Source organism: Ascidiella aspersa, chromosome 6, assembly GCF_963924565.1.
Source record: "Ascidiella aspersa chromosome 6, kaAscAspe10.2, whole genome shotgun sequence".
Lineage (NCBI taxonomy): Eukaryota > Metazoa > Chordata > Ascidiacea > Phlebobranchia > Ascidiidae > Ascidiella > Ascidiella aspersa.
This window is the reverse complement of record NC_139452.1, coordinates 28,081,835-28,094,729: the sequence shown is the minus strand read 5'-3', so window position 1 is coordinate 28,094,729 and position 12,895 is coordinate 28,081,835. Positions and strand designations below refer to the sequence as shown.

The window sequence follows — 12,895 nt, the reverse complement described above, 5'->3', positions numbered from 1 at the left end:
TTTATTTTACCATAAAAAACAAGGCATTTGTGGAAATCTTTATTTAGCTGTGCGGCATTTGCTGCTGATCGTCAGCCTTTGTTAGAGATGTAATAGACGATCAATGTTTGAATGCGATGTATTGTGGGCTGCTGGTGTTTTAGGTCGATTTGCGTTCGACATTATTGATGCTGCGTGATAATTTCGCGTCGCTAAATCAACAAAGCATTGGTTGACGCTTGTAAAATCACACTAAAGATAGCAACGTCGAAAGACGTGAAATCACGCCCAGTGTTACGTTAGACATGTACTTGCAGATACAATGCTATTTATTCCCTATGATTAGACCTTAGTACTCGTAGCTATATGCCGGTATAGTTTTTAGGCGATCCCGCTAGGCTGGCCATGTTTCAAGTTATTTTATTTGCCGGGAAGAACGTCAAAAATTTGATGGAGAAGCTTAATGCGAAAAAATGGATCTATACCGCCTCTTGCGGTTAAAACTTTTATTTTGTTCATTCGCTAGAAAGATATGAGTTGTTCACCAGTTTCTAAAATTCAATCGTTTGGGACGTTTAGGAAGTTGCTTGCGACACGCAAACCAAACAATTTAACATTTATAAAATATGTACTGTCATATCGGATTTGAAACATCTAGTAACCGATTTTTAAAATATAAAACAATTTACTATTTAAATGTTTTTGATTTGTGAAACTGGCTCTGGTGGAATGCCAAGCAGTGTTTCTTATTCTTTTTTACCTCACGGCGCACCTGTACACCTCTAAAAACCTGGAGGCGCACCTGGCGAGCAAAACGAGATCCAATGTTTGGGATAGACCTGTATTTTATTTAAAATACTTGCAAGTTTGTATTTCATGGGCCTCATAGTTTTATTTATCTTTAAACAACTGTCGGGTGAATGAGCAAATTTGAAGAAAAATGCATAAAATATTTGAAAAAAACATATGTTTATTTAAGTACATTATGCACTGATCTCTAATGTAGCTTGATAATAAATTTTAAAGCCAAAAAGGTCGAGTAAATCGACATCAACTTTACAATTCGAACCACATTAAGTGATGATGATACAAGTTCGAATCAAAACGTCATTTTGAAGATTTTTTCGGATTTTTTTGTCCACATATGGCAGCGTTCAATAACGCACCGGTAAAGAGGAGCTGGTGTAGAGGCTTGTGTGTTATAGTTTAATATTTAACTTTCATAATGGGAACACAGTATGTACAAGTCGTTGGTGTTCAGTTCAACGTGCACAAAGTTTAGCTTTACCCGGTTAACAATTAGTTTTTCGCATAATTATTTCGTGGGAAAACTTTCAGACAAAGTAAAATAGTTCGTAGCAGAAATGTGCCCCATTTCCAGGTGCAGAACGACAGATAACGATTTATGACTCGTTGTTAGCCTGTTTGGCGCACAGATATACAGTTATAAGTTAGATCAGCAAATTACAACAAGCCAGGATGTATTGTAGAGCAATGGTACCCAACCTGTGAGTCGCGACCCCATATAGGGTCACCTTAGCCTTTATATGTGGTCGCTATTACTTACAAGTTTCTGCAATTTAGTGATTTCATTGCGTGCTTTGAACGAGTATGTAAAAAACTTAAAAAAAATGTTGTGTTTCATTTTTAAATTTAAATCCAAGTGTTAATTTAAATTTCTCATTTTATTACGACGAGCTTATTGTATAGCTTGGATATTCTAACTGATTAAGCTTGACGGCTATATAATGCCCTTTAACAGCGTTTAAAGCGCTGCGCTGCTCACAGTATCCAGGTTAAATCGGCAAGGCCAGTGCAAGCTGTGCATGCTTTTTGGATAATAATTATTCCTAACAATTTCGACATTATACGATACCCATTATCTCTGTTACCGCAAAACGAATCAAACGTCTTGCGGGTAAAGCTTTATTATATATAATACCTTCTCTAGGCCTAAACATGTTTGTACTGTAATCTATCAGCGGCGGGCACCGTACTGTAGTGTTACAATGTTTAGGAAAAAATTATTGTCGCTGTCATTCAAAAATGTTCTGAATCGATTGCGAATTACTTACAGCGTCACTTTGGCATTAACAGGAATTGTTTGTTAAAATAAGGTAATGACGTATTGATTCGTCCATTATCATGGGTAACTTAAATTCAATCGAATCTTTATCAAAGCAATTAAAGAAACTTTGTTACGCTAATGGAAAAGAACGTGATGTAAAACAATCTGCAAAAATTCTTCATGAGCTTGGTGAATTGTACCATGAAAACGCTGATGCGACAGATGGACGCGAACAGAAAATATCTCTTATTCGAAGCGCCGTCTTATTAAATGCAGCTGTCATAAGGCAACCTGACAACGTTGCTGAGGTTGAGAAAGATCTCGATGAGCTTTGTTCGCGTGTTCTTCAACTTGCTGGCAGCCATGACACCGGTGTGGACAGTTTGAAGCAACTTGTTGAAGCATCTGTGTCTAAAATGAAAGAATTTAGGTATTGGGTGAAAACAATTGGATTAAAATCAATTTCTCTTGCGAATAGCGCTAAAGAGAAGGCTAAAATGACAGAGAATTTGCAAAATATCATCACAGAAAAATACAAGTTTCTCATGGCAAATATTATGGAGTTTTGTGTGGAAGCTACAGGCCCAGCTCCTTGCAAATATGCTTTGGTTGGAATGGGATCACTTGCCCGAAATGAAATCACTCCGTATTCAGATTTCGAGCACATCTATTTATTGGAAGAAGGTGTTCAAAATCTGCCAGATTATGATGAAATACTAGAATTTTTTCGTTGGGTAGCAGTGATATTTCAAGTTATAGTTGTAATGTTCGGCGAAACTACAATACCAAACGTGGCTTTGCCGTTCATTAACGACACAGAAAACGGTGAAAATTGGTTCTTTGACTCGTACACTCCACAAGGCATATCATTTGATGGAATGGTGCCACATGCTTGTAAGTTTCCACTCGGAAGACCAGAAACTGCCCAAAAAGATTGGCACACCGAACTAATTAAACCAGTCAGCGCTATGTTGGAGTATTTGGATAGCGACGTTGATTTCAAGAACGGATACCATCTTGCTGATATTCTTACGAAGACCTGCTTTGTTTCCGGCAAAAAATCGATTTTCGACGATTTTCAAAAACAGAGTCGAACACTTAGTTTCGAAAATCACAGCAATCTTGTAGATCAAATTCAAAAAGATCTGTTACAACTGTCCACTGATTACGGAAAGGTATACGATCCAACCAGTCAATTAAATACCAAAAGAATCGTTTACCGCAGTATCAGTTTGTACATTGCTGCTTTGGGAAGACATAAAAGGCTTGAATCCAACTCATCTTTTGATATTATTCGAGAGTTGAAAAAACAACGTTATATTGAATCTGAGTTTGCTGATAAACTATTCTACGCTGTTGTACTGTCGTGTGAGTTTAGACTCAAGCGTTATATTCAACAAAACAGGCAATCTGATCTCGTCTCTTCTATTACCAAAGAAAAATATCCTAGCCTTGTTCAACGATTTGGTTCAGTCAACGCTATTTCTTTTCTAAAAACAGTATTTGTTCTTCAGCACTTTTTAAAAAAGGAGTTTGAAGTGGAATTGGACGAAACTGTAGAAAATTACAAGTTGTTGGGTGACGCTGTTTTATTTTATTGCCTTACCAAGTATCAAGATGCCATTAACGGATGTAAAAAATTGTTAAACACTTCGTCAAACAAAGACATACATTACAGTTGCTTTCCATATCTGGCTTGTTGCTATAGGTTCCTACAACAGTATGATCAGGCTGTTAAAGTGTTTGATAAATGGGCTGAAGAGACAGGGCAGGAACCAAGTCAATTAAGTTTTCGTGATTTAAAAACTAAGAATTTATACACGTTCTGCTTATACAAATCACAACAATATGAACTCGCACTTGAGAGCTTTCGCAAAACAGAAAAGCTTTCCGATCAATGTGATAGTGACACATTATATCAGGGAGGATATTGCCACTCTTTTTTAAAACAATATGACGAGGCAATTAGACTTTTCAATAAAGCCAAAGAAGCGGCGCCAAATAACATGGCGTTCCAAGCAACGTGCTTAAACAATATTGGAAGCTCCTATTGTGATTTAGACGACTATCACACTGCACTTACTGTATTCTCAAAAGAAATGGAAATACAAAAACGTCTGTCAGTTGATGAAACCTGCGACGAACAGGTTGCGATATGCTACAATCTTATTGCTTCATGCTTTATGGAGCTAAGGGAATATGAAAATGCTGCACGCCATTTTGAGTGGTGTCTACAGACATTGGACCACGTTAAGTTTATCAAGTTAATTGCTGAAAAGATGAATCCCTTGTTATTTAAAGCTGAGCTGTTGAGCAAACTAGGATATTGCTATTTTAATTTATGCAATTATCGAACCGCTCTCAATATCGTTGAAAGAGAGTTAAGCATCCGCAACAAAATACCAACTATAGACAAATATCGGGAGAACGTGGCGGCTTGTTACAACAAAGTTGCAAAGTGTCAAATAAATCTGGGAAGTTATGATAAAGCTGCGGAAATCTGTAACTTGTGTTTACAGGTTTTGCACACTGATGAAAACAATGCTAACGCGAAAACACCTAACAAAGTGATGGAAATTAAAGGTACTTGTCTAAATCTCAAGGGCCAGGCCTGTTTTAAATTACACAGCTACAAGTCAGCTTTGGAAGCATATAAAGATAATTTGATTATACTAAGGCAATTATCAACAGACCTAAATTGTGATACAAGTATTGCAAAATGTTACAAGGATATTGCTTGTTGCTTTATGGAATGCGGGGATCACATAAAGGCTGTAAAATATATTGACCTTTGTCTGCAAATATTGGAAAGTGTCGACGCCAAAACTGGATCACAGAACAACCTAGCGTTAAAGGCAAATTGTCTAAATATGAAAGGAAAAACATATCATAAATTACTTGGTTCCCAGCCGGCCTTAATTTTATTTAAAAAGGTTTTGGATTTGCGCAAGCAACTGTCAACAGACGAAAGTTGCGATGAGCTTGTTGCAATAGGTTACAGTAATATTGCACATTGCCACGTTGGTCTAGAATGCGATGAACTGGCTGCTGAAAACTGGGATTTGTTTCTTAAGATTTCGAACTCTGTCACCACTCGAGAGCACACTGATAAACAATACGCAGATATTTATTACTCATTTGCATTGTGTCTCCAAAGGCTGAACAATCTTGAAAAAGCTATAACGATGTTTGAACAGGAGCTTCCTCTACGATCCGGCATAGAACTTGCGAATTGCCACTTTAATATTGGAAAGTGTTGCAAGAAAATCGGTGATTATCACAAAGCCGTTAGACATTTCAAGGCTGCCAGGTCACTTTATGAAAAAGATTTAATGGTTAAAGAGACTGATGACTGCCAAATAGAAATGGGGTGTGTTTTATCAATGATGTTTAAAAAATAGTTTTAGTCTTATAAAGGCAGCATTTTATTCGTGTTCTAATTAAAGTGCTTAATTTGTCATTACCCAATTGTAGTTTTTAATTCTCGATCTTACATGCTCTCTTGTATTTAATTTTTTATTGCAAATTTATCGACCAATGTAGGTCATTTGTATGCGGCGATAACCATTCCATTAATCCATTCCAAAATGAAAACTATATATTTCGACATTTTATTCGTTTGCGTTTTTCGCCAACGGCTAACGCACACTACTGGTCTAACGCAATTACAAAATCGAACTGTACAAAGACGAATGCTCGCCGACAAGCTAAACCAAGTAAATGCCAAATTTAAATCCACTTATGAAACGTAATAACAATTCAACGTACGAAAATAACACCCACAAAAATCCAAGTAGGGTTGACGACCAAAACCTGAACGCCAGAAGCAGTTTATTTGTTGTAGAATGCGTTGGTTTACTGGAAAGGCGTAAGGCCAGTGCTTTGGTGCTTGACTGTTTTGTGGCATCGCGCAGCCTTGCTATGTACATACAAAAGATTTACGCTTCGGTTGATCATCGCCTATTGCAGCCCTTCTCATTACTGTTCGTCGCAATTCTCTACGTTGGGCGGGCATTTGTACACTCGAGACCTCGCCAGCGGAATGCAGAGGTGATTGCATTCGCCGTAAAGACGACTACATCCGTTCACGCCTGCAAAAATACATCGAGGTTAAGAATTCGTCAAACATTGCTATATAGACAAGCGTGTAGTGAAATCGCTAACGTTTTGATGTACATTACAAAAAATATTCAGATATCTTTGTGATAGTGTTTATTCTATGATTAAAAATACAAACAATAATTTGTAAATTTCGGAAATCTTTTTTGTTTTTGTTTCGCTCCGCCCAATTAACAAAGCATTAGCTAAACAAGTTTAAATATTCTGCCATGTAGAGTGTGCAGTGAAATTGCTAACATATTGTTGTACCTTATAATAAATATTCGCATGTTTTACGCTCTACTGTGTACAATGTATAAAAATCGTAAGAATAAATTGTATATTTTTGAAATTTTTGGTTTGAGGCTGTTAGTATTCAAAAAGGTAAAAATAAGGAAATAAAAGTATACAAAACAGTCGCCTCTTTTTCCTTTAAAACTGCCGTAATTTAATGTGATACTTTTCAAATACCAAACCCATCTTACAGTGTACTACTGTGGATACGTTTGGAAAAACTCTTTTAATTAGCAACAAGACATTCCAATCTCAAGCATGATTCCTAATCGCCTAGTATATGTTTTACGCATTCTCAAACCTTAAAAAAATGTGTCATTGAATTAGTATAACTACAGGGACTACATCGCTTTTTATAGTATAACATGTTAAACGGCCGTTCTTTAGTGTAACACAGAGGTTCCCAGCGTGGGGTATACCAGAACGCTGGCGACTTGGCGACTTTGTCGGCCGAAGAATCAGGCTGAAAACCGAAGAATATGGTCCAAAAAAATTTTTTGTGTAATTTTCTTTGGAAAGATTGGTTTTCAAAAAATAACTTGTGCTTATTTTACACAAATTCAAATCCAATATATTTTGCTTTATATGTAGAAAAATTATGCACTAAAATTGGCAGGAATTAATTTTTTTGTGCCATTCTGAAAAAAGTTACGGATGTACGAAGCACGAATTGTTTAGCAGGGAAAAGCCAGTGTTAAGTATATAGATTGTTTATTAGTTAATAAAGCACTAAATTCGATAGAACCGTTGTGTATTTGCAGTTTTACTTTGATTTGACAAGTACTTCTTTATTGATTTAAAAAGCAATTATGATAGTCGCCATTCTTGTTAAATAGACAGGTATCACATTCCCACGGGCATATCAAGGATGTACCAGGACATGCTTCTCCACCTAAGGCTTAAACTATATTTTGGACTGTTTTAATTATGTAAACGCAAAAAAAATTTGCGCTTTGCGCGAACTCCGGCTCGTTTCACTATGGTTGTGTCTCTAAAGCATATCTATTCAGCCCAAAGGCACTATGCATGCTAAAGTATGTTTCACTTCACTGTGTGATTTCGGCAAACAATTTTTTTATTAACTTGGATGTCGTTAAAAAAAACTCTCCCAATTTTAAGAATTTGATTTAGAGCTGCATGTGTACATGAGTTCACCTCAAACAGCTTATCTATGTAACAGTGTTAGAGTAAGAAAAGTGGACATGTGCGCCTCCAGTCCCCGCTGTACTTCAGAATACCCCTTATGTATTTCTTTATGTCACAAAAAAGTTTGTGCCTACGGCGCAACTTTTTGCTATACAATTACTTGTTAGTATAGTCTTGTTTATTGCCTGAACATGGCAAGGTTGATACATTCCTTAGAGCAGTGCTTCTCAACCTTTTTTCGCGGTGACCCAAATATTAAGTGTAAGTATGACGACTGAGCTTTTTCGACCCAATTGTTTTTTTCTTGTAAGCGAAATAAAAACTAGATTCTTGCAAGCGAACAAAAAATAGGCATTAGCATAAACAATTTCAGATTTTAAGAATTATTATAAGACATTATTTGTATTGCTTCCTTAATTTTCTTAATTGAGAAATATTTCTCAGAACCAATCTCAATAAACATATAAACTACTGCGGTTGGCGACCCAACCAAATCAAACAGCGATTTTGGGTCGCGACTCATAGGTTGAGAAGCACTGCCTTAGACGAATATATCATTTATCATTAGGGGCGCGACCAAGAAAATCGAAGAATTTAGCCCAACAATGCTCGTAACCATAAGACTGGCAAGATTCTGCCTGCCTGGTTGGAGGTACCGCCCCTTGGCGAATTACAAGGGGGGCGTTGGCGAATTACAAGGGGGCGTTTTAGGTCTTTGTCTCATTTGGGAGGCGCTGAACGCACACAACGGGGCGTTACGTCCAAGTACTTCCCGTAAAATTTTATAAACAGTTTACATAAAAATAGTACGGTAACAAACAGCACTGTAATACTGTATGTAGCATTTAAGCTTAAATGCCATTTTCGTACTGCCATTTTGTAGAAGTTTTCCGCCCATTGTTAACTTCTGACGTAATAATTGGCTTTGTATTGTAAGGTTGTTGGTTGTTGTTGCGTTTCACCATTTTATATGGGGCAAAATGTTTAGTTATTTAAAGTCTTGGTGCAGAAAGTTGAATCTTTCCTGGTGATAGCATAACTTCAGAAATAATGTATGTATTTTAGGAAGTAATCTGGCGCTGGTCTACAATACTCCCACAGCAAACATTATTTGGGTTTGGGTACAAGTTAGCGTTTGGGTTTTGGGTAGGTTAAGCAATATTATTAAAGAATAATACTTGACCCACACCCTTACCAAAACACTAACCGACACCCTAAGCCAAGTATTGTGCATTGCTTCAACAATTGTCTTAACCCTGCTGTAGGATTCTAGATCAGCGCCAGATTACTTCCTAATATACGGAATATTTTCTCCTTGTAAACACATGATATCTAGCATCCTGATTAGACAAGCACATTATTAGGGATAAACACAATGTTTTTGCTCCTAGAAGCCGGTGTTGTGAACAAGTCATTTGCAACCTAATATACTAACATCCTGGGGTAAACACGTGATATATACAAACGGAACCTTTGTTGAAACACGCCTAGTGTGCCCGCAGCCAATATATTTTAATGACTTTGTAGTGGAAAGTTTGACTGAAAGCACTGATCTGTGCAACCTTTTCGTTTGTGCTGTACAAAATTACTGTGAAGCGCCCTGTAAGAAGCTAAAGTAGTGTGATTTTTGTACTGTAGCCTATCAGCGACGAGCGCCATAAATGTACGGTTGTCGGTTGTATTGTACTGTTGTGTTACAAATGTTTAGGAAGGAAAACATTCTTGCTGTCATTCAAAAGCGGTTTTGACACGGTTTCGAATTACTTACACCGTCATCATTTTATTAACCCCATACAAGTTATTCAAAGACGCGTGCAATGCAAAAAACTAAACTTATATTATCAGGAATTGTTCGTTAAAAGAAGTGACATATTGACTTATCCATTATCATGGCTAGAAATGGCAATATCTCAAAATCGCTCAAGAAATTTGTTCACACCAATGTTAAGGCGACATAATATTAAACTGGTAAATTTTTAATTTATGCTGGCAAAAGCTGGGTATTTTATTCTCAGCTTACATTTGGTTGAGTAGCAAGCCTGGGCAAAACTTGGTGATTTAATACTGAATAGCATTAGCGAAAGGGCGGCTCAATTGTACATTATGTTACGACGTTAATAAAATTTGTTCACGTTCAATGTAGGTCTTTGGATAAACCGCTGTTTGGAGAAAGAATACCGTGCAAATATTAAAAAGCGAAACTGGTGTTCGTCCACATACGTTCCGCTTAACGTGCAAGCCAGAGCAAGACTTGGTGTTTTAGTACTGAAGTTAATAGGAGCAAGGTGACTTAAATGTACGTGGTGGTTCGATGAATTAATATGAATATTTAATGTCAGATACAAAGCGTGTTAAATCAGTTGCGATCACTTGATGTATTTTGTTCAACTACGTGTGCACTGTAAACGTTATTTTATATCAACAGGAAGTTGTTTGTTCAAATCAGACGTATTGATACAGTCATTATCATGAGTAACTTAAATTCAATCGAATCTTCATCAAATCAATTAAAGAAACTTTGTTACGCTAATGGAAAGGAACGTGATGTAAAACAGTCTGCAAATATTCTTCATGAACTTGGTCAATTGTACCATAAAAAAGCGATTACGACAGATGGACGCGAACAGAAAATATCTCTCATTCGAAGCGCCGTGTTGTTAAAGGCAGCTGTCATACGAAAACCTGACAACGTTGCTAAGGTTGAGAAAGATCTCGATGAGCTTTGTTCGCGTGTTCTTCAACTTGCTGGCAGCCATGACACCAGTGTGGACAGTTTGAAGCAACTTGTTGAAGCATCTGTGTCTGAAATGAAAGAATTTAGGTGTTGGGTGAAAACTATTGGATTAAAATCAATTTCTCTTGTAAATAGCACTGAAGAGAAAGCTAAAATGACAGAGAATTTGCAAAATATCATCACAGAAAAATACAAGTTTCTCATGGCGAGTATTATGGAGTTTTGTGTGGAAGCTACAGGTCCAGCTCCTTGTAAATATGCTTTGGTTGGAATGGGATCACTTGCTAGAAATGAAATCACTCCGTATTCAGATTTCGAGCACATCTATTTGTTGGAAGAAGGTGTTCAAAATTTGCCAGATTATGAAGAAATACTAGAATTTTTTCGTTGGGTAGCAGTGATATTTCAAGTTGTAGTTGTAAGGTTCGGTGAAACTATAATACCAAGCGTAGCTTTGCCGTTCATTAACGAAACAGAAAACGGTGAAAATTGGTTCTTTGACTCATATACTCCACAAGGCATATCATTTGATGGAATGATGCCACATGCTTGCAAGTTTCCCCTTGGAAGACCAAAAACTGCCCAAAAAGATTGGCACACCGAACTAATTCAACCAGTCAGCGCTATGTTAGATTATTTGAATAGCGACGTTGATTTGAAGAACGGGTACCATCTTTCTGATATTCTTACGAAGACCTGCTTTGTTTCAGGCGAAAAGTCGATTTTCGACGCGTTTCAAGAACAAAGTCGAACACTTAGTTTCGAAAATCACAGCAATCTTAAAGATCAAATTCAAAAAGATCTGTTACAACTGTCCACTGATTACGAAAAGGTGTACGATCCAAGCAGTCAATTAAATACCAAAAGAATCGTTTACCGCAGTATCAGTTTGTACATTGCTGCTTTGGGAAGACATAAAAGGCTTGAATCCAACTCATCTTTTGATATTATTCGCGAGTTGAAAGAACAACGTTATATTGAATCTGAGTTTGCTGATAAACTATTCTACGCTGTTGTACTGTCGTGTGAGTTTAGACTCAAGCGTTATACGCAACACGATAGGCAATCTGATCTCGTCTCTTCTATTACCAAAGAAAAATATCCTAGCCTTGTTCAACGATTTGGTTCAGTCAACGCTATTTCTTTTCTAAAAACAGTATTTGTTCTTCAGCACTTTTTAAAAAAGAAGTTTGAAGTGGAATTGGACGAAACTGTAGAAAATTACAAGTTGTTGGGTGACGCTGTTTTATTTTATTGCCTTACCAAGTATCAAGATGCCATTAACGGATGTAAAAAATTGTTAAACACTTCGTCAAACAAAGACATACATTACAGTTGCTTTCCATATCTGGCTTGTTGCTATAGGTACCTACAACAGTATGATCAGGCTGTTAAAGTGTTTGATAAATGGGCTGAAGAGACAGGGCAGGAACCAAGTCAATTAAGTTTTCGTGATTTAAAAACTAAGACTTTATACACGTTCTGCTTATACAAATCACAACAATATGAACTCGCACTTGAGAGCTTTCGCAAAACAGAAAAGCTGTCCGATCAATGTGATAGTGACACATTATATCAGGGAGGATATTGCCACTCTTTTTTAAAACAAAATGACGAGGCAATTAGACTTTTCAATAAAGCCAAAGAAGCGGCGCCAAATAACATGGCGTTCCAAGCAACGTGCTTAAACAATATTGGAACCTCCTATTATCAATTAGCCGACTATCACACTGCACTTACTGTATTCTTAAAAGAAATGGAAATACGAAAACGTCTGTCAGTTGATGAAACCTGCGACGAACAGGTTGCGATATGCTACAATCTTATTGCTTCATGCTTTATAGAGCTAAGGGATTATGAAAATGCTGCCCGCAATTTTGAATTGTGTCTACAGACATTGGACCACGTTAAGTTTATCAAGTTAATTGCTGAAAAGATGAATCCCATGTTATTTAAAGCTGGGCGGTTGAGCAAACTAGGAAAGTGCTATTTAAATTTATCCAATTGTCACACCGCCTTGGAAAAATTTCAAATAGCTTTGAAAATTCGACAGCAATTGTCAACAGATAACATTTGCATTAAAGACATTGCAATAGAGTACCACTATATTGCACATTGCCATTCATGTATGGGCCACGACGAACTTGCTGCTGAAAACTGGGATTCGTGTCTACAGATTTTGGACTCTGTTATAACTCGGGACAAAACTGATAAACAATACGCTACTGTTTATAACTTGTTTGCATTGTGTCTCCAAAGGTTGAATAATCTTGAAAAAGCTGTTAATATTTTTGAAAAAGAGCTTCCTTTACGATCCGGCATTGATCTTGCGAATTGCCACTTTAATATTGGAAAGTGTTGCAAGAAAATCGGTGATTATCGCAAAGCCGTTCCTCATTTCCAGGCTGCCTTATCATTTTATATGGATGCTTCGATGTTTGATGAAACTGAAAATTGCCAAACAGAAATAGCGGTGTGTTTTATCAATATTGTAACTTGTTGAACAATGTATAATCAATTTTTCGTAACCTGTTAAAAGTGCTTTATTTGTCAACACCAGTGTTTTTGTTCTTGTT

General features: G+C 36.9%; 2 protein-coding genes across 2 annotated transcripts; both read left to right on the top strand.

Annotated features, from left to right (window-relative positions):
- Positions 1-2,124: 2,124 nt before the first annotated feature.
- LOC146141114 (uncharacterized) lies at positions 2,125-5,209 on the top strand. The gene is made up of 4 exons (XM_083392818.1): positions 2,125-3,679; positions 4,109-4,194; positions 4,567-4,630; positions 5,205-5,209. Exons 1-4 carry the CDS (start codon positions 2,125-2,127, stop codon positions 5,207-5,209), a joined length of 1,710 nt encoding a protein of 569 aa, XP_083248944.1.
- A 4,844-nt stretch (positions 5,210-10,053) lies between these two features.
- LOC146141113 (uncharacterized) lies at positions 10,054-12,587 on the top strand. Its single transcript, XM_083392817.1, has 3 exons — positions 10,054-11,344; positions 12,038-12,123; positions 12,579-12,587. Exons 1-3 carry the CDS (start codon positions 10,054-10,056, stop codon positions 12,585-12,587), a joined length of 1,386 nt encoding a protein of 461 aa, XP_083248943.1.
- Positions 12,588-12,895: the final 308 nt, after the last annotated feature.

Excerpts from the sequence above, each read along its gene's own strand:
- LOC146141114 (XM_083392818.1), top strand. The coding sequence starts at position 2,125 with ATGGGTAACTTAAATTCAATCGAATCTTTATCAAAGCAATTAAAGAAA. Across the intron at positions 3,680-4,108 it reads TCAAGATGCCATTAACGGAT|ACGACTATCACACTGCACTT; the intron begins GTAAAAAATTGT and ends ATTGTGATTTAG. Across the intron at positions 4,195-4,566 it reads ATGAAACCTGCGACGAACAG|GTTTTGCACACTGATGAAAA; the intron begins GTTGCGATATGC and ends TTGTGTTTACAG.
- LOC146141113 (XM_083392817.1), top strand. The coding sequence starts at position 10,054 with ATGAGTAACTTAAATTCAATCGAATCTTCATCAAATCAATTAAAGAAA. Across the intron at positions 11,345-12,037 it reads CTACGCTGTTGTACTGTCGT|CCGACTATCACACTGCACTT; the intron begins GTGAGTTTAGAC and ends ATTATCAATTAG.